This window comes from Neomonachus schauinslandi, chromosome 13 (assembly GCF_002201575.2).
Source record: "Neomonachus schauinslandi chromosome 13, ASM220157v2, whole genome shotgun sequence".
NCBI lineage: Eukaryota > Metazoa > Chordata > Mammalia > Carnivora > Phocidae > Neomonachus > Neomonachus schauinslandi.
The window spans coordinates 6,423,283-6,445,421 of record NC_058415.1 but is presented as its reverse complement, the minus strand read 5'-3'; the positions used below and the strand labels follow the sequence as shown (position 1 = coordinate 6,445,421).

General features: G+C 36.2%; 1 protein-coding gene across 3 annotated transcripts in view; it reads left to right on the top strand.

The window, feature by feature from the left end:
- Positions 1-22,139, top strand: part of JAK2 (Janus kinase 2) — a 149,155-nt gene that overhangs the window by 94,437 nt on the left and 32,579 nt on the right. For all 3 annotated transcript variants that reach the window (XM_021694453.2, XM_021694454.2, XM_021694455.1), the window contains 5 exons: positions 3,687-4,008; positions 4,776-4,895; positions 17,563-17,720; positions 19,523-19,634; positions 21,760-21,946. In XM_021694453.2, the coding sequence (XP_021550128.1) occupies positions 3,687-4,008; positions 4,776-4,895; positions 17,563-17,720; positions 19,523-19,634; positions 21,760-21,946 (899 nt within the window). The remainder of the gene's footprint in view (positions 1-3,686; positions 4,009-4,775; positions 4,896-17,562; positions 17,721-19,522; positions 19,635-21,759; positions 21,947-22,139) is intronic.

The following is a 22,139-nucleotide window of genomic DNA, read 5'->3' as shown; positions in this document are numbered from 1 at the left end:
TCAAGATTGATGGGAGAATAGATAAATGATTAGTTGTTGGCAGAATGTTTAAAAAATCCAACTATAATAATAAAATGCAGATTTCATTTTATAGTACAAAAAATAGTATACAGTTTCTAAGCCAAGGCTCAATTTCAGAGCCTTTTGGAGCCTCAATTTTAGCATTCTTTAAAAACTCAGTATAAGAAAAGCATGAGGAAAAATGTCTTTATGCTTTAAGAATTAATAACTTTTCTCTTGAAAAATTTTTAGTGTTTCTAACAAGTCTGGTTCTGATAGCATGATGCTGAAGTGGATTCACCATGTTCAAGAACCACACATTCCTATGGTTTTCCCAGAGGAAGTATGTCTGGTCCTTTATGCCACGCATCAATGTGGAAAGCTTTGTTTTATGTTGTTATTTTAAACTCCTCTTTTTATGTCCAAATAAGTCTTATTAAAAGCCTTATGAAAAAGTAGCCATTGGTGGCTATGTATTTTGCATTTTTGTAAAATGTTTATATAAATTGTATTCAGATTTAATAAGTCTCTTGGTAGCTAACGTTTTTGACAGTAGTTAAGCAAGAGTCATTTGTATTCTGAGTCTGTTTTTGTCTTTTCAGTGTTTATTCTAAATTTCCTGAGGCTCTCCTCTGTGCTGTCTAGACTTTTATTAAATTTTATATATCTGTTTATTTAGAAATATATAATTGTTAGGAACAAAGTGTGACTTGTGAGATCTGAAAAAAAGAGTAGAATTTAATGGGCAGAGAGAGAGGAGTGAGGGAGTGTGTAGAGACTTATGGAAGAGGCCTTGTAGCAGAAGGGAGCATAGGAAGAGTGAAGAGAATCAGTATGGCTAGAGCCCAAAGAGTTAGGAGGAGGCAAAGCAAGGGCTAGACCAGAACCTACAGAACCTTAGAGCCGTGTTGACAAGGTTACGAGCACTCAGAAACCATGCAAGGGTATTAAGCAATGGTGAAATGATTAGATTTGTGATTTTAAAAGATCCCCCTGAGTCCAGTGTAGAAAACAAAATCGGATAGTGGTAAGAGGAAATGGGAATGCCAGTTGCCCAGACACTAAGGCCATTACAGTATTTTCCTCCAGGAGATGCGGTTACTAATGAGTTAGTAATGAGAAAAATGGGCAACTAAGAGAAGTATTTAGAAGGTAAAGTAAACTCATGGGAACGTGGTGATGAATGGAATAATGGGAATCAAAGGAGAAGGCGGCCTCAAGGATGATTCCTGGTTCATGGGTGAATTGCAGTGCTCTTTACTTAGATAGGAAATGCTGTAAGAGGATCTTGTAGGGGAGGACATCAGAAGGACTTGTGAGTTTGGTTTGACACATTGTTTAAGGAGCTTTTGAGACGTTTAAATTAAATGTATAGATTGACTTGCCTATGGAAGATTAGGGTATGGAGTGTAGAGGTCAGTGCTGGAGACAGATATCAGAGTCATTTGCATCTAGAGAACCTAGAGAGAAAGAGTATAAATAAGAAGAGAAGAGGGCCTTAAGTCTTGAGGAATTTCAACCTTAATCACCAGGTGGGAGTGAACCTGAAAAGAAGATTGAGAAGTATCCCAAGAGACAGGAATAAAGCGAGGAAAGCTAAGGGGAGAAAATTGAAGGAGAGAATGATCAGCAGTGTTGGATGCTGCTGAGGAATGACAAGGGAGATGAATATGGGAATTTGGTTTTAGCAACATGAAAATCTTTCTTGATTTTTAGCAAAAGCATTTTCTGTGGAATGATGGAGCAGAAGCTAGACTGGAGTGAATTGAAGAGTAAATGGAAATGGCTGTATAAACTCTTTCAAAATTAGGCCAGATAGGCTGTAGCTGAAGGGATATATGGGACAAAGAAATTTTACATTTAAGGTGGGACGAACGTTAGTGTTTCGTAGTTCGAAGAGAAATAAGAGTAAAAGTCCCCAGAGGGTGAATGTATATTAGAGGAAGAAAGAGAGTATAGGTACATATGTGTCCAAGCCAAAGTGTCTTTACCTTGCTGGTTTATACCTCATTTGTTGTCACAGGTGGGGAGGAGGAGGGAATGGGTGCAGATGTATGTAGATTTGCCAGCGTAATGTTGAGGGAGCTCTGCTTAGAGAAGCTCTTTTTTCCCCCCCAAAGAAAGAGATGAAGTCATTTGCTGAACGTGAGGAGGAATACAGCTGAGATTTGAGGCAGAAGAAAGGTAGTAGGCAGTTTGAGAAAACTGGAGAGGGTTTGACATAGTTGTGGAACTTGGGAGAATTAGTTGAACCAGAGAAGTGTTGTAAAATGGATGGTCGTGCTGAAAGCGTGTTTGAAATTGGTGATTATGAATTTATACTGCCCTGTCTACCTTGTCAAATGACTCTCCAGCAGCTCTGCTACTTGAGTACAAAACTGAGTGTTCATCAGCGGGGTTCAGGCAGAGTAGGGAAGGGAAGAAGCGGTGGTGTGCTAGTAAATGTGTAACAACCAGTTCTCAAAAAAACCCCAAAGATGTGATTTGTTTGTATCTTTCTGACGTCCATGGTATAAATCCTGCCTATGGCCAGTTTCAGGGTATCAACCTGATGTGCCTGAATGTAGAATTGGGAAGAGATGAGCAATAGCAAATCTTTTTCGCCACTCATGTACGAGAGATGTAAACAGCTTCAAAAGCATAGGAAGCAGTAAAATGTAAAAATTTAAGATGTAAAATAATTAGGAAGTGATACATTTTGAGTATTACCTATATTTTTACTATAATTTATTTGTAACTTTACAGAACTTAAATTTTAATGACAGCTCTTTAGCAAACAACTAAATAGTCTTAAAATGTAAGCTCTCAGCGTGAGCCAGCCGGAGCACTAGCTATAAATACTCAGATACAGGATAGAGGGAGAAGTGATACTATGGATGGTGCACAGAATACTATCAGACAAAGGGAGAGGAGCATCTAACAGTCATAGAGAAAGGTTGCCTGGATTTGATGATGCTTGAGCTGAGACTTTTGGAATGAGTTAGAGCTAACCAGATAGGAGATGGATGATGGGAAGAAGGATTAGCATAGGTGAGGGCATGGGAATTTAATGCAGTTGTAGCTTCAGAAATAAAATGCTCTTCATTGGTCAGATATTTGAACAGTTGGGACGTTATCTCTCTTCTTTAGGATATTTTACATAGAGATAGAGGTACAAAAGTGTCAGAACATTTCTAAGTAGAGTTGTTTTGATGGCAAAGGAATTATTAGGAGTTACTGAAAAAGGCCAGAAAATAATGTATACAAAAGAAGTATGTTTGCATAACGAACAGCTGTAGCATCCAACAAAGTGTAACAGTTTCCAGAGCTCAGGTAAATTTTGGTGTACAGCATCATAGGAAATACTTGCAACACGGTGCCAAAAAATTGATGTATAAGATAATCAGAGAAAACAAATTTTTAGAGACTCCATTATTAGCTAGACTAAATCTTCATTTCATTAGGGGAAGAAAATTAACATATCCTATTCTAAACATTTGTGGTAACTCAGAGAATTTTTATATGTATTTACATCATCTGACAAAACTTAATACTGTACAAGTGGTAGCTGTGTCACCCTTCTCCACCTGACCTCTGTGCTGCAGCACTTGCCTGTCATGGAGGAAGGTGGTAGTTTCTCTTTCAGTGTCGTTTTAGATTTGTCTTACAATTTGTTTTGTTTTTCTGTGTGTGCTCTCTATCCCCAGCTACAAGACATTCTTACCAAAATGTGTTCGAGCAAAGATCCAAGACTATCATATTTTGACAAGGAAACGAATAAGGTACAGATTTCGCAGATTTATTGAGCAATTCAGCCATTGCAAAGCCACTGCCAGAAACTTGAAACTTAAGTATCTTATAAATCTGGAAACTCTTCAGTCTGCCTTCTACACAGAGCAGTTTGAAGTAAAAGAACCTGGAAGAGGTCCTTCAGGTGAGGAGATTTTTGCAACCATTATAATAACTGGAAACGGTGGAATTCAGTGGTCAAGAGGGAAACATAAAGAAAGTGAGACACTGACAGAACAGGTAATCCTTAACGATATGTTCTCATTCTTTGTTAATTTAAGTGAATGGCAATAGAAGCAGAGTGATATTACTCATTGGAAACATGGTCTTGCAGTTCTCTTCTCTCATTGATAGAAGTGGAAGTTTTTAATAGTGTGAAGCCATCAAAGTTGTATCTATAATTCTTTTCTCATTGTTCTTAAGTGGTTTTTTATTTAGTTTTTTTATGACAAATAATTAGTAATGGTTCTTATAGTTTTCAAAAAGGCTTGAATTCCTAAAGGGATTTTAAGGTAGTTTTGCCTCTTTTTATAATTTTGCTGTTATTGATAATAAGCACAATCATAAAATTTAATTGGAAAAGACTAATTTTAATTGATTTTATGATGATGTATAGTTAGTTTTTCTAAGTTTTGCACTGTAAGTTTTAAGTTTGTTCATATCTATGTTGTACTTAGATCGTTATTAGAGATTTATCTTTACCTTCATTCTTTGGTGGTTAAACTTTCAGTTTTCTGACAATGGTTCCTCTTGATGTTGATTGGATTGAAGGGAACTGTAGCATAATTAGATTCCTGGTACTATTTTAATGCTCTCATTTTTAAGTCAAAGCAAGATGCGGTTAAGTCTTAGGGTTACATTATTGAGGGAGAGAATCCCATTTAGTTACTATCAATACTTTTTTATTTTAAAGGATTTGGAATGAATGTTATGTCCTTCATAAGTTTTGTTTTAAAATGGCTCCCTTAGTTTTACCTGTTTTTAATTTCAAATGCTCTTCATTATAGGATTTACAGTTATATTGTGACTTTCCTGATATTATTGATGTTACTATTAAGCAAGCAAGCCAAGAAGGCTCAAATGAAAGTAGAGTTGTAACTATCCATAAGCAAGATGGTAAAAATCTGGTAAGTCTGCTTTATAACCAAATAATGATTATGTTTGTTGTCAGAAATAAGTATTTTAGAATCTTAATATCAAAGTTATTTTCTCCTAGGAATTCTGATTATAGTTTTAAGTATAACTCTAAACATAAACATCAGTTTAGTAAGGTTTTGGTTACATCTAGCTTTTGTATCACTACCAACACTATCTTTCCAGAGTTTCTCGAACATTAATGTATTTTTCACTCATTTTTATGATTAGCAAGGCAACAGTTACTCCCCCCGACCCCCTCTGCCCCCACTCTGGGTTGTGCCAATTCCCTGTGGTAATGCTCATTCCAGACTTTATTCTTTTTTTTTCTTTTTTTTACCAGTAGGGATGTGCGTAATGCCAGTCATACTGCCTAATTAAAGGAGAAAAAGAAATCAGAACAATGCTTTCTGGGATTCATGTAACAGTGTAAACCAATCCCAGTTTAGGCCTACCCAAGCTGAAACACATGATTGGTTCTAAAAGATTAATTCTTTCTCTTTCTTTGATTAGCTTCAGAAAACCCACTTATTTTTTATTTTTTAATTTTTTTAATGTCAAATACAATATTATATTAGTTTCAGATGTACAACATCATGATTTGACAATTCTATACTTTACACAGTGCTCACCATGATAAGTGGTTAGAAATCCCATTTATTTTAATTGAAAGGGAAGAAGTAAATTCCTTTAATACTCTTCTCTAAAATTGCTTACTTATGTGGCCGTTTTCTTTTTAACTCCGGTATTTTTTGACCTCCTGGCTTAAACGGCACATTAATGTTATGTGTTCGTTTAACTTCAGTATTTGTATGACCTCTGCCTATCTATTTTAGGGTTATATTTACTAAAATTATAAATAACTTGTAATTCACTTTAGTCAGCATACTTTCCTGTTCTTAGATAAAAATATGTAAATAGTGTACAGCTACTACCTACTAGACTATGAGCTTCTTGATGGTAGGGATCATTTTGGGGTATGTGTTTTACCCTCTGCATCTTTCATAGTACTCCAGGCCCTACTTTAGAAAGAGCTTGATAGGTATTTCATGGATCAGTGAAAGGGTGATTAATAATTTTCAACTGCAATGTGGAATTAATAGAAGAAATATTTATTCTGTAAATATCAAAACTACACATGTATGTATTGTATAAATACACCTAAATATTTATAGGCGTACCTTGGCGATTTTGTGGATTCAGTTCTAGACCACCACAATAAAGCAAATATTGCAATAAAGCGAGTCAAAGGAATTTTTTTGTTTCCCAGTGCATATAAAAGTTATGTTTACACTATACTGTAATCTATTAAGTATGCAATAGCATTATGTCTAAAAAAAAACAATGGACATACCTTAATTAAAAATACTTTATTGCTAAGAAATGCTAACCATCATCTGAGCTTTCAGTGAGTTAAAATCTTTTTGCTGGTGGAGGGTCTTGTCTCAGTGTTAATGGCTGCTGACTGATGAGGGTGCTGTTTGCTGAGGCTATGGCAATTTCTTAAAATAAGGTAAAAGTGAAGTTTGCCATGTCAGCTGACTCTTCCATTGACAAGTGATTTCTCTGTAGCATGTAATGCTGCTTGATAGTATTTTACCCACAGTAGAATTTCTTTCAAAATTGGAGTCAGTCCTCTCAAACCAAGTTGCTGCTCTAGCAGCTAAGTTGATGTAATATTCTAAATCCTTTTTTGTTATTTCAATAGTCTTCACAATATTTTCACCACGAGTAGGTTCCATTTCAAAAAACCACTTTCTTTGCTCATCCATAAGAAGCAAGTCCTTATCCATTCAAGTTATGTCAGGAGATTGCAGCCACATTTTAAAAATTTTTTAAATTTTTTTCTTAAAGATTTTATTTATTTGAGAGACAGAGAGAAAGGGAGAGAAAAAGAGAGCTAGAGCACATGTGTGCGATCAGGGGTTGGGGAGAAAGAGAGGCAGAGCATCCAAGCAGACTCCTCACGGAGCACAGAGCCCAATGCGGGGCTCAATCCCAGGACCCATGAGATCATGACCTGAGCTGAAATCATGAGTCAGATGCTCAACTAATTGAGCCACCCAAATGCCCCACACTTTCAGCCTCCGCTTCTAATTCTCTTGCTATTTCCACCACTTCTGCGATTATTTCTTCCTTTGAAGTTTTGAACACCTCAAAGTCATCTGTGAAGGCTGGAATCAACTTCTTCCGAACTCCTCTTCATGTTGATATTTTGACCTCTTCCCATGAACACAAATGTTCTAATTGGCATCTGGAATGGTGACTCCTTTCTGGAAGGTTTTCAGTGATGGCCCACACCTGGCAGAGGAATACTATCTATGGCAGCTATAGCCTTAAGAAATGTATTTCTTAAATAATAAGTCTTGAATATTGAAATGACTCTTTGATCCACAGGCTGCTGAATGGATGTTGTGTTAGTAGGCATAAAAACATTAATCTCATTGTTCATCTCCCAAGACAGTAGTGAAGCAAATGCTATTGGAAAAGTGGCGCCAATAGACTTGCTTTTGATGCAGTGTTGTCACAAACCTTCAGTGTGTTTAAAAAAAAAAAAAAAGCAGTATCTGAGAAATGCAATAAAGTGAAGTGCACTGAAACAGGGTATGTCTTCATTCTGTAAATGTGGTATTTATAAAAGAGTTCATTGATGCTTATGTGAACATCCTGTAGTAACATAAAGAACTTATTTATGGGATGGTATTTAAACCTGTTGGCTTTATTTTTAAGTCTGCAACAGAGAGGTTAAGTAACTTTCCAAGGTCATAGTGTTAGTTAAGTGATAGAGCCTATGTAAACCCAAATGGATGATTTGACAACTTAAGCCCATCAGTGTGGCATTGCCCTGTTTGTTGAGTAGTCATAAAGCTCCTCGAAGTATTACATTTACATTTTGTTAGAATCGCTCTAAAGATTAATTTGGGAAGAATGGATATTTCTTTACCATATTACATTTTCTATTTAAGGGATACATTATATTTCTCCTTGAATCCAAGTATTATTTTATGTTTTTCAGTAACTTGATGGTTTTATTCATACCGCTACAGCAAGTTTCTTGCTGAATTTTACTCATGATATATTATGCTTTTTCTGTTACTTAGTAGGATTAAGAACCTTTTCTCAATATATATTTTTCTAAAATTATTGCTAGATATGAGAAATTTTTGCTTGTTATTTCATTTTTCCAGTCTGTTATATATTAGTTACACTTTTTTTTTTAAACCATCCTTTTTTTTTTTAAAGATTTTATTTTATTTTTTTATTTATTCATGAGAGATAGAGAGAGAGACAGAGACAGAGGCAGAGGGAGAAGCAGGCTCCCCGCGGAGCAGGGAGCCTGATGCGGGACTCGATCCCAGGACCCTGGGATCATGACCTGAGCCGAAGGCAGACGCTTAACCGACTGAGCCACCCAGGCGTCCCTTAAACCATCCTTTTTACTCTGACATTTTTCTTTGTCTTACTTTTTCTCTTTTAAAAAAATGTGGCAAAATACACTTCATAAAATTTAGCGTCTTGATTTAGCTATTCCACTTCTGGGTATATATCCAAAGGAAACAGAATCGCTACTCAAAGAGATATTTGTACCCCCATGTTCATTGCAGCATCCTTGGATGTTACCAATTTTTAAATATTTTGCCAAACTGATGGGACAAAAATTGCTATCCTGTGTTATATTTCATTTCCTTAATTAGAACCTGAGTTGGAAAAATTTCTCATGTGTTTACAAGCCAGCTGTTTGTATCTCTCTTCTGTGGATTGTCTTCCCATATCCTTTGCTTTTTTTCTTTCTGTTTCTAATTGATCTATAGCTTTTTTTCTCAACATATATTGAGTATTAGCCCTTTGGTGTACAGATTTACAATTCCCCAGTCTTTTAACATTGTTTATGGTATCTTTTTTAGTGCCTATTTTTTAAAATTTTTTTTAGTTTTTGAGAGGGAGAGAGAGCTTGAGCAGGGGAGGGGAGGGGCAGAGGGACAGGGAGAAAATCATTTTTCTTTTAATTTAATTTTATTATGTTATGTTAATCACCATACATTACATCATTAATTTTTGATGTAGTGTTCCATGATTCATTGTTTGTGTATAACAGCCAGTGCTCCATTCATTACGTGCCCTCCTTAATAACCATCATCAGGCTAACCCATCCCCCCACTCCCCTCCCCTCTAGAACCCTCAGTTTGTTTCTCAGAGTCCATAGTCTCTCATGGTTCATCTCTCCCTCCGATTCCCACCCCCTTCATTTTTCCCTTGCTACTATCTTCTTTTTTTTTTCTTTTTTTAAACATATAATGTATTATTTGTTTCAGAGGTACAGGTCTGTGATTCATAAGTCTTACACAATTCACAGCGCTCACCATAGCACATACCCTCCCCAATGTCTATCACCCAGCCACCCCATCCCTCCCACCCTCCACCACTCCATCAACCCTCAGTTTGTTTCCTGAGATTAAGAATTCCTCATATCAGTGAGGTTATATGATACCTGTCTTTCTCTGATTGACTTACTTCGCTTAGCATAATACCCTCTAGTTCCAACCACGGGGTTGCAAATGGCAAGATCTCATTCCTTTTGATGGCTGCATAATATTCCATTGTATATATATACACCACATCTTCTTTATCCATTCATCTGTCGATGGACATCTTGGCTCTTTCCACAGTTTGGCTACTGTGGACATTGCTGCTATAAACATTGGGGTGTACCTAGCCCTTCGGATCACTACATTTGTATCTTTGGGGTAAATACCCAGTAGTGCAATTGCTGGGTCGTATGATAGCTCTATTTTCAACTTTTTGAGGAACCTCCATACTGCTTTCCAGAGTGGCTGCACCAGCTTGCATTCCCACCAACAGTGTAGGAGGGTTCCCCTTTCTCCGCATCCCCGCCAACATCTGTCATTTCCTGACTTGTTAATTTTAGCCATTCTGACTGGTGTGAGGTGGCATCTCATTGAGGTTTTATTTGGACTTCCCTGATGCCGAGCGATATTGAGCACTTTTTCATGTGTCTGTTGGCCGTTTGGATGTCTTCTTTGGAAAAATGTCTGTTCATGTCTTCTGCTCATTTCTTGATTGGATCATTTGTTCTTTGGGTGTTGAGTTTGATAAGTTCTTTATAGATTTTGGATACTAGCCCTTTATCTGATATGTCATTTGCAAATATATTCTCCCATTCTGTTGCTTGTCTTTTGGTTTTGTGGACTGTTTCTTTTGCTATGCAAAAGCTTTTTATCTTGATGAGGTCCCAATAGTTCATTTTTGCCCTTGCTTCCCTTGCCTTTGGCGATATTTCTAGGAAGAAGTTGCTGCGGGTGAGGTAGAAGAGTTTGCTGCCTTTGTTCTCCTCGAGGATTTTGCTGGATTCCTGTTTCACATTGAGGTCTTTCAACCATTTGGAGTCTATTTTTGTGTGTGGTGTAAGGAAGTGGTCCAGTTTCATTCTTTTGCATGTGGCTGTCCAATTTTCCCAACACCATTTGTTGAAGAGCCTGTCTTTTTCCCATTGGACATTCTTTCCTGCTTTGTTGAAGATTAGTTGACCATAGAGTTGAGGGTCCATTTCTGGGCTCTCTGTTCTGTGCCCTTGATCTATGTGTCTGTTTTTATGCCAGTACCATGCTGTCTTGATGATGACAGCTTTGTAATAGAACTGGAAGTCCGGAATTGTGATGCCGCCCGCTTTGCTTTTCTTTTCCAACATTCCTCTGGCTATGCGGGGTCTTTTCTGGTTCCATACAAATTTTAGGATTATTTGTTCCATTTCTTTGAAAAAAGTGGATAGTATTTTGATAGAGATTGCATTAAATGTGTAGATTGCTCTAGGTAGCATTGACATCTTCACAATATTTGTTCTTCCAATCCATGAGCATGGAATGTTTTTCCATTTCTTTGTGTCTTCCTCAGTTTTTCTCATGAATATTTTATAGTTTTCTGAGTACAGATTCTTTGCCTCTTTGGTTAGATTTATTCCTAGGTATCTTATGCTTTGGGGTGCAATTGTAAATGGGATCGACTCCTTAATTTCTCTTTCTTCTGTCTTGTTGTTGGTGTAAAGAAATGCAGCTGATTTCTGTGCATTGATTTTATATCCTGCCACTTTACTTGAATTCTTGTATGAGTTCTAGCAGTTTTGGGGGGGAGTCTTTTGGGTTTTCCACATAAAGTATCATATCATCTGCAAAGAGTGAGAGTTGGACTTCTTTCTTGCTAGTTTGGATGCCTTTTATTTCTTTTTGTTGTCTGATTGCTGTGGCTAGGACTTCTAATACTATGTTGAATAGCAGTGGTGAGAGTGGACATTCGTGCTGTGTTCCTGACTTTAGGGGGAAAGCTTTCCATTTTTCCCCATTGAGAATGATAGTCACTGTAGGTTTTTCATAGATGGCTTTTATGATATTGAGGTGTGTACCCTCTATCCCTACACTCTGAAGAGTTTTAATCAAGAAAGGATGCTGTACTTTGTCAAATGCTTTTTCTGCATCTATTGAGAGGATCATATGGTTCTTGTTCTTTCTTTTGTTAATGTATTGTATCACATTGATTGATTTGCGGATGTTGAACCAACCTTGCAGCCCAGGAATAAATCCCACTTGGTCATGGTGAATAATCCTTTTAATGTACTGTTGGATCCGATTAGCTAGTATTTTGGTTAGAATTTTTGGATCCATGTTCAGGGATATTGGTCTGTACGTCTCCTTTTTTGATGGGGTCTTTGTCTGTTTTGGGATCAAGGTAATGCTGGCCTCATAAAATGAGTTTGGAAGTTTTCCTTCCATTTCTATTTTTTGGAACAGTTTCAGAAGAACAGGTATTAATTCTTCTTGAAATGTTTGGTAGAATTCCCCTGGGAAGCTATCTGGCCCTGGGCTCTTGTTTGTTGGGAGATTTTTGATGACTGCTTCAATTTCCTTAGTGGTTATGGGTCTGTTCAGGTTTTCTATTTCTTCCTGGTTCAGTTTTGGTAGTTGATACATCTCTAGGAATGTATCCATTTCTTCCAGGTTATCTAATTTGCTGGCATATAGTTGCTCATAATATGTTCTTATAATTGTTTGTACTTCTTTGGTGTTGGTTGTGATGTCTCCTCTTTCATTCTTGATTTTATTTATTTGGGTCATTTCTCTTTTCTTTTTGATAAGTCTGGCCAGGGGTTTATCAATCTTGTTAATTCTTTCAAAGAACCAGCTCCTAGTTTCGTTGATCTGTTCTACTGTTCTTTTAGTTTCTATTTCATTGATTTCTGCTCTGATCTTTATTATTTCTCTTCTCCTGCTGGGTTTAGGCTTTATTTGCTCTTTCTCCAGCTCCTTTAGGTGTAGAGTTCGGTTGTGTATTTGAGACCTTTCTTCTTTCTTGAGAAAGGCTTATATTGCTATATACTTTCCTCTTAGGACTGCCTTTGCTGTATCCCAAAGATTTTGAACAGTTGTGTTTTCATTTTCATTGGGTTCCATGAATTTTTTAAATTCTTCTTTAATTTCCTGGTTGACCCATTCATTCTTTAGTAGGATGCTCTTTAGCCTCCATGTATTTGAGTTCTTTCCAACTTTCCTGTTGTGATTGAGTTCTAGTTTCAAAGCATTGTGGTCTGAAAATAGGCAGGGAATGATCCCAGTCTTTTGGTATCGGTTGAGACCTGATTTGTGACCTAGGATGTGATCTATTCTGGAGAATGTTCCATGGGCACTAGAGATGAATGTGTATTCGGTTACTTTGGGATGGAATGCTCTGAATATATCTGTGAAGTCCATTTGGTCCAGTTTATCATTTAAAGTCTTTGTTTCCTTGTTGATCTTTTGCTTAGATGATCTGTCCATTTCAGTGAGGAGGGTGTTAAAGTCCCCTACTATTATTGTATTGTTGTTGATGTGTTTCTTTGATTTAGTTATTAATTGGCTTATATAATTGGCTGCTCCCATGTTAGGGGCATAGATATTTACAACTGTTAGATCTTCTTGTTGGATAGACCCTTTAAGTATGATATAATGTTCTTCCTCATCTTATTATAGTCTTTGGTTTAAAATCTAATTTGTCTGATATAAAGATTGCACCCCAGCTTTCTTTTGAGGTCCATTAGCATGGTAAATGGTTTTCCACCCCCTCACTTTCAATCTGGAGGTGTCTTTGGGTCTAAAATGAGTCTCTTGCAGACAGCATATTGATGGGTCTTGTTTTTTTATCCAATCTGATAGCCTTTGTCTTTTGATTGGGGCATTTAGCCCATTTACATTCAGGGTAACTATTGAAAGATAGGAATTTAGTGCCATTGTATTGCCTGTAAGGTGACTGTTACTGTATATTGTCTGTGTTCCTTTCTGGTCTGTGTTGCTTTTAGGCTCTCTCTTTGCTTAGAGGACCCCTTTCAATATTTCTTGTAGGGCTGGTTTTGTGTTTGCACATTCCTTTAGTTTTTGTTTGTCCTGGAAGCTTTTTATCTCTCCTTCTTTTTTCAGTGACAGCCTAGCTGGATATCGTATTCTTGGCTGCATATTTTTCTCATTTAGTGCTCTGAATATATCCTGCCAGTCCTTTCTGGCCTGCCAGGTCTCTGTGGATAGGTCTGTTGCCAATCTAATGTTTCTACCATTGTAGGTTACATATCCCTTCTCCCGAGCTGCTTTCAGGATTTTCTCTTTGTCTCTGAGACTTGTAAGTTGTACTATTAGATGTCGGAGTGTCGACCTATTTTTACTGATTTTGAGAGGGGTTCTTTGTGCCTCCTGGATTTTGATGCTTGTTTCTTTTCCCAAAGTAGGGAAGTTCTCTGCTCTAATGTGTTCCAATATCCCTCTGCCCCTCTCTCTCTTTCTTCTTCTTCTGGGATCCCAATTATTCTAATATTGTCTCATCTTGCGGTATCACTTATATCTCGAATTCTGCTTTTGTGATCCAGTAGTTGTTTATCTCTCTTTTTCTCAGCTTCTTTATTCTCTGTCATTGGGTCTTCTATATCACTAATTCTCTCTTCTATCTCGTTTATCCTAGCATTTAGAGCCTCCGTTTTTGATTACACCTCATTAATAGCCTTTTGATTTCGACTTGGTTAGATTTTAGTTCTTTTATTTCTCCAGAAGCAGTTTCTCTAGTATCTTCCATGCTTTTTTCAAGCTCAGCTAGTCTCTTTATAATCGTCGTTCTGAACTCTAGTTCCGACATCTTACTAATGTCCATATTGATTAGGTCCCTGGCAGTTGGTACTGCCTCTTGTTCTTTTTTTTGAGGTGATTTTTTCCGTCTTATCATTTTTTCCAGAGAATAGATGAATGAGAGAACAAAATGCTAACAGTGTAACAATGACCCCAGAAAAATATACACTAAACAAATCAGGAGAGACCTGAAACGGGGGGAAAAGAAAGGGAAAGAAAGAAAAAAGAAAAAAAACGAGAATATAATCAACTATGATCAGGCTGATGCATAGATCAGTGCCACACACTAGATTTGGGGTGCATTTTGGTCTGTTAGAAGAAACTGCCTCCCAAAATTTTAAAGAAAGAAAAACTTATATATGTATAAAAATAAGGGTAAGTATGATGAAGGGATGGAATATGACTGTATAGATGAAAATTATAATAGATTTTATAAAAGGAATTGATAAGGTAAGTTGGTTGTAAAAAGAAAGAAGAGAAATTTTTAAAAAAGTGGGAGATAATGGGATCAGGCAGGAGACTAGAACAAAGCCATACACTAGAGATTTAGGGTATATTTTGGTCTGTTAGTAGAAACTGTATCCCAAAATTTTAAAGAGAGAACAACTTATATATGGTTAACTACAATGAAGGGATAGAATAGGACTCTAAAACTGAAAAATAAAAAAGATTTTAAAAGAAGGGATTGATAAGATGTTGGTTGAAAAAGGGAAAAAGAAAAAAAGAAAAAGGGAAAAAGAAAAATTCAAAAAAAATATAGAAAAAGGAAAAAAAAATTAAAAAAATTAACTTTGAAAGTCTAAAGAATCATGGGGAAAAAAGCCATAAATTCTGTGTGCTGTATTCCCCTAGTGCTGGAGTTCTGCCGTTCTCCTTGATCGGTAAACTTGGTCTTGGCTGGCTGTTCTTGCTGATCTTCTGGGGGAGGGGCCTGTTGCAGTGGTTCTCAAATGTCTTTGCTGGAGGTGGAGTTGCCCCACCCTTGCGGGGGACCGAGCTAAGTAATCTGCTCGGGTTTGCTCTTGGGAGCTTTTGTTCCCTGCAAGCTTTCCCTACAGCTTTGGAGGTCAAGAGTGAAAACGGCAGTCTCCCATTCTCTGCCCTGAGGAGCCGAGAACTTGGGGCCCCACTCCTCAGTGCGCCCCCAGAGAAAAGCAGTCAACCACTCCTTTCTCTCAGGTCCCCGGCTGCACTCCGTGTTCACCCGGCCTGTGGCTGAGCATTTCTATCTCTGACACCCGACCCCATTTGGAGTCTCCAAACCCAGCACATTCTTGCAGTGCGCTCCCATGCCTGTGTCTCCCCAGATCTGCTGCTTGTTGGGTCCTTGCTGGAAGAGCAGTGGGCCGACTGTGCCTCGGATCAGTTTATGGCCACCCCACACTGAGAGCTCATTCCTCGGCTCCGTCTTTGCAGCAGGCTTCCCCGCTCTGAAACCTGGGAGCTCTGCCACACTCAGGCACCCCCGGTCTTTCTGTGACCCCGAGGGTCCTGAGACCACACTGTCCCAGCGAGGGTTCCACCCCCCCTTAGCCACTGTAGTGACGTCCCTCAGCGGAGCCGACTTCTAAAAGTTCTGATTTTGTGCTCCGGGGCTCTATCACTTGCTGGTAGCTGGTTGATGGAGGCTCCTTCCCTCCGTGGTCTGTCTTCCCAAATATCGCCTCGGATTCACTTCTCCGCACGTCCTACCTTCCAGAAAGTGGTAGCTTTTCTGTTCAGAGAGTTGCTGCTATTCTTTTCTTCGATCTCCTATTGACTTTGTAGGTGTTCAGAATGGTTTGATCCCTATCCAGCTGAATTCCTGGGACCAGATGAAATTTAGGTCTCCTACTCTGGCGCCATCTTGCTCCCCTCCGAGGGAGAAAATCTTAAATAGGCTCTATGCCCAGTGTGGAGCCAGACATGGGACTCAGTCTCATAATTCTGAGGTCGTGACCTGAGCCAAAATCTAGAGTTAGACCCTTAACCCACTGAGCCACCCAGGCATCCCTAATACCTATTTTTATGGCCTAATTGTGCTAGGTAAATACCTATTATAGTTCTGATACATCACACACTTCTCTCATTATGCTTTTTGGTATAAATCTGTATTCTGTGTTCTCATTATGACTAAATATTGTTCATTGCTGAGGCAAGTAGTATTCTGTAATCACATTTCCATTCTTGTGCAAGTTTTGTTTTTCTGGGGGTTAATCATTACTTCAACTTTTTTCCTTTGTATGAATCTTTTCTCTGTATCTCTTCCTATTCCTTATGAGAACTCTATGAAGTAGCTGACTTTTCTACACATCCTTCCACATAGTCAAACATTTTATCACTTCTGTTTCTTTCCCAGAAAAGTCCCTTCTTGATCACTGGTTTTGCTCTCTCTTCTGGACTGGAAGCTTTTTGGACCATGCACAGCTGTAATACTTGGACATCCTTCTCTTATCATCCTGGGAATTATCTTGTCTGTCTTTTCTTGGATCCCTGGTTTTCTGAATCTCATATTTGTCTTATTTTCTGCCAATACCTGTTGGTATTTTTGTTGGGATTGTGACAAATTAGAAAATAATTTAAGGATTTTTACAACTGTATGATGTTGAATTTTCCTATCCAAGAACATGGTAAAATCTCTATATTCAAATAAAAAGTTGCATTTTAACAATAGTGTTTTGAAGTGTTTCTAAAAATGATTTTTCACTTTTTTGGGTGAATTTTAATACTAGATACTATGAGGCTATTTTTTTCATTATATAGTCTAATTGACTATTTTTTATGTATGTGAAAGCTGTTTTTTGTATCCTTCTATCTTAATGAATTATCTTTGTGTTGTAGTAGTTTCGGGTTCCCTAAGTATACAATCATATAATTTCCAAATTGAGATAGTTTTATCTCCTTGTTTCCAATTTCTATTCTTATATTTCTTTCTGTGGCCTAATTATGTTAATTAAATACAATGCAATGCATTATTAAGTATTGGGCTTTCTATCTTATTCCTTATTTTAGGAGAAGTTGCTTCTTCCATTTAATAAGGTGTTTTTCCATTAAATTAGATGTTGCATTTTAGGGTGATTATATGCTCACTTATGTCTGTATGATACAATCATAACATACCTGTATATGATTTTGGTTTATACTACATACCTTTGAACTTATAGTATGAATGTTTTAACCTTAGCAATGTATACTTGGTATGTGAAAATAAATGCTCATTTCTAATTAGTACCAACTTTTAGATGACTGACATATTTGTCTAATAGGGTTATTGGGAAATAAAGTAAAATTATGGATGAAAAGTGAACTGGAAAGATGTGATAAGCCCATATTTGAGAGGGTCTTATATCATACACAAGAATTTATAATTCAGATTGGGTAATTGGGAGCCATAAAAGACATTTGAGTAATTTAGAAGAAAATTAATTTAAGGGAATTAATCTAACACCATGAAGTGAAGAGAATTTTCAATATGTAACATGCAGTTGACTTTTTAAATGATACTTATTATTTTCTTTTCTCTTTTTAGGAAATTGAACTTAGCTCATTAAGAGAAGCTTTGTCCTTTGTGTCATTAATTGATGGCTATTATAGATTAACTACAGATGCACATCATTACCTCTGTAAAGAAGTAGCACCTCCAATGGTCCTTGAAAATATACAAAGCAACTGTCATGGCCCAATTTTGTGAGTAATAACTGACTTTAAAAGTAAATTTTTAAAAAGTCAGTGAGATATTGACAAAGAATTTTACATAATGAAATGATACACGTAGGTTTAGGAGTTGAGGAACAAAATACTGTCTTAATGTGACTGAAACTTTTTTTTTTTAAAGTCTATTTGCAATCAGATTACATAATAATTAGAATTATTTAGGATATCATTTGCTGTCTGTATTCCAATCTATAATACTTCTAAATTGTACAGTCTGACATTTTGTTGCCTCAGTGCATTTAAGTAATTCTTGGGTGTTAATTTTTTTTAATTTTTCTAAAAAAAATCCTCCAATTTATATTTCATTAATTTTGAAATACTGCAAATTTTGATAATGCAAAATTTGGTAATCGTCATTATTTTTGGATAATCCAGCTCCTTCTACTGAAAGCTTTGAACACAAGATGTATATGATGTCCCTATTTCTAAGACTAATGCTGTGTAGTACTTTCTGCAGTGATGAAAATGAAGATGTTCTCTTTCTCTGCTGTGTAATACAGTAGCCACTAGTGTAACTGAGGAACTGAATTTTAATTTATTTAATTTATTAATTTTTTTTAAGTAGGCTCCATGCTGGGCAAGGCTTGAATTCACAACCCTGAGATCAAGACCTGAGCTGAGATCAAGAGTCAGATGCTTAACTGACTAAGCCACCCATGTGCCCTGAGAAACTGAATTTTTAAATTTAATTTAATAACTTTATATTTAAATAGCAACCTGCAGCTACTAGCTACCATATTGATCTGCACAGTTGTAGACCTTTACTTTAATACTGGATAAAGCCAACCATCATGCATAACATCTGTTTTGTCCAAGTCCTAGTTATCTCTCAGCCAGTATGTACTTTAGTGATTGGCACCAGGCTTGAAAGACTTGAGCAGAAGAAGTAGTCTTGGTTCGTGAGCATATGTGTCTTGACCTTAACCTACCCTTAATTAAATATTTGAGAAAACATATCCTGACTGATGTTTAAGACTTGATTCTGTCTATACCTCTTATCTGTTTAATAATAAGTATTGTTATAAAAAAGTTACGCTACTTGAACATTCTGTAACTTAGGTGTCTTAGTATTTAAAAACCTACCATTTCATTCATTCATGTATTATTTATCCATCCATTCAGGCATTATTTCATTTATTTATAGAACATTTACTGGGTACCTAATATGTGGCACTGGTTTATGTATGAGAAATACAGTGATGAATGAAACAGATTTTTCTGCTTTCATACAGATTACATTTTGACTTTTCTTTCAAGATGTTCAGCTTCAATACAACATATAGCACATTTTGAAAATCAGTAGTCTTTGTCACTTGCCATAGGTCTTCTAGTATACTTTGGTATTATATTAAATATTAAAATAATGCATATAAATTTTTATATTAGTAATTTCTACAGTAGAAAAGACGTAAGTGTTTTACAATATATTGTTTGCATAGTTAAATGAAGTTTTATGGGAGTGAGTATGGTTTTTAAAATACTAAATTTTTAATTAGAAGGCAGAAAATTCAAGTGAATGAAATGTTCTTAGTGATTTTGTGTGTCTTATGATACCTTTTGTTTTTAAAATCCGTTGAATTGGCTTGAACTTATTGCAAAATACCTTGGTGCAGCAGTGTTTTTCCTTGTAAGATAACTGATAAACATATAAAGTAGAGGAAACTTATAAAAATTCTGAGACTTTTAGATTTGACTTTTGATCTCTTAGATGACATTTTGGTCTTAATGTCATGGCACTTGTTACATTATCATTCAAGTTACTTCTTTACCTTTAGAATGGATTTTGCCATCAGTAAACTGAAGAAAGCAGGTAATCAGACTGGACTCTATGTACTTCGATGCAGTCCTAAGGACTTTAATAAGTATTTTCTGACTTTTGCTGTAGAGGTTAGTATTTCACATTAATGGTAACATTTTTTTTTTTTTAATTTTATTTCCCACTCCACTTCCCTCCTCTGGCAAAGGTAACATCTTTATTTAGTCTGTGTAATTTCCCCTTCATGTTGATCTACCATTGTTTCTTTTTTTAATACTCAGAATTACAACTCTGGATATGATAACTAGCATAATAATGCTTAGTTTACCTCAGGGATTCTGTATCAATAAATAAGATATACTTTCTAGGATTTATATAAAAATATGAAATTATTTATAATGTCTTTATTTGGAATTAATATTTTCTTCTTTGATGTTTGGATGTTACTAGTGTGTCAGATTTTTTCAAGTCTCTTCAAGTCTCCTTTCACAAAAATGGAGATCTTTACGAAAACACACAGAACTAAATGAATCAAAAGCAAATTTTGCTCTTACTGGTAATGGCTACAAGATTAGAGTGAAATAGGTCGATAACAAAAAACATAGCACTTTTAACTAGTGGTTTTCCAGTATTAAGAATAACGCTCTACATTGTGTATGTCTTAAGGATAAAACTACAATAAAACCACACTGTTAATACAGAGAATTTTGGATCTTGTCTAAGATTGTTTATTACCCAAAATATTTAAAAAGATACTATCACTTATAAGGCAGTTTCATGGTATAAATCTTGAGAAACTTTATTGCAGCTTCCAAAATTTATCTTACTTTTTAAAAGTATAGAAAGTAAGGATTTGGTAATTCAATTATTTTAATTTTTAGAAAATGCATTCATATTTAGCATATAGAGTAAATTAATTGTCCATAAATACATAAGGTAGGTTACTCAATGCGTTTAGCATTGTATAATACTAATAATCTACCCTAATTTCATTGTATCTTTTTACTGTAATATATAACAGTCTATTATATTCAATTATCAATTCAAAATGTGTTTTTCTATGTTTACTCTATTTGCTCAGCCTAATATGAGGGCTGTTATATTAGAGAGTGTATGATATAACTCTGCGTTAAGAAATGTATCTTTTGGGAAAAGTAGGAAGATATACCTAAAAAGTATTAAATTGATCATGGTAATTATTCAGTATGGACAAATGTAGACAGTTACAGAAAGGGTTATAATTAAGAAAGTGCTTTATTTTTTTTTTTTTTAAGATTTTATTTGAGACAGAGAGAGAGAGTGAGCACAGGGAGAGGACAGAGAGAGAGGGAGAAGCAGACTCCCTGTTGAGCAGGGAGCCTGATGTGGGACTCCATCCCAGGACCCTGAGATCATGACCTGAGCCAAAGGCAGACGCTTAACCAACTGAGCCACCCAGGCGCCCCAGCAAGCACTTTTAGGGTAGGAAGGACTTAAGGTATTTTGTCCATTTTATTTTATAAATGGTTCCAAGGAGATTGAATATGCTAATAAGAAGCTCAAAAAAATAGATGAAGTTCAGAGTATAGTACATAAAGCAAACATTGGAAAGCTGAAGAATATTAAAATCACCATATGAGAGGTAACTGCAGATACTGTCGTGGCAAAAGGAATGGGTAATCACCTTTGCTTGTGAGATGGGGTCAGGGACCTCACAGAAAAGATGATACTTGAACTGAGTGTTAAGAAATGTCTAAAAGTCCATTGCTCAGAAGGAGAGGATGTATATTCATAGGTAGAGAGATAGCAAGTTTATCAAGACATGAAACAACATGGCATTTGCTTGAAATTTTTAAAGTCGTTTAGTATACCTAGAACATAGGTTGTAGGTTGACAGTGGTAGAAGGTGAAGTTGGAGATGGCATCAGAAGCCAGCTCATGGAAGGCCTTCTGTTCTAAAATAGTTTTAGATTTTATCTTGTAAATGATGAAAAGCTGTTAAGGGTGGTATTATTATTGTTAATTATCATTGCTTTCTTACTTGCTTTTTAAGAAAATCAACTGTTAGGCCATTTATGGTAGGTACATGATTATAATCAGATACCTTTTGGGGAGCCAGGCACTCCTATCACTCTATACCAGTACTACGTTAGGATTCACAGTTCAAACGTCTAAATGTTCTGTTGGCTGTTTCTGTGATAAAATTTTTGTCACAATAATTATTGTTTTGACAGTTGTAATTTTTCCCTCTGTCTCTTTATAATTAAACTTACATAGCGAGAAAATGTCATTGAATATAAGCACTGTTTGATTACAAAAAATGAGAATGGAGAATACAACCTCAGTGGGACCAAGAAGAACTTCAGTAATCTTAAAGATCTTTTGAATTGCTATCAAATGGAAACTGTTCGCTCAGACAGTATAATTTTCCAGTTTACTAAATGCTGTCCCCCAAAGTTGAAAGGTAAAATAATTTTCTTATTAGTTTTAAAATACTGGTCATGGATTGTGTATATGGTACAAGGCATCTTTAGCATATTTCTTTCAAAGGAAATATAAAAGAAGCAGCTCTAAAAACAAAATTTTGTCTCATTCTCCTGTATAAGCATCCTCAGTTCCTGATTGTTCAGTTTGATTTAGGTTGTCTAGACATGACC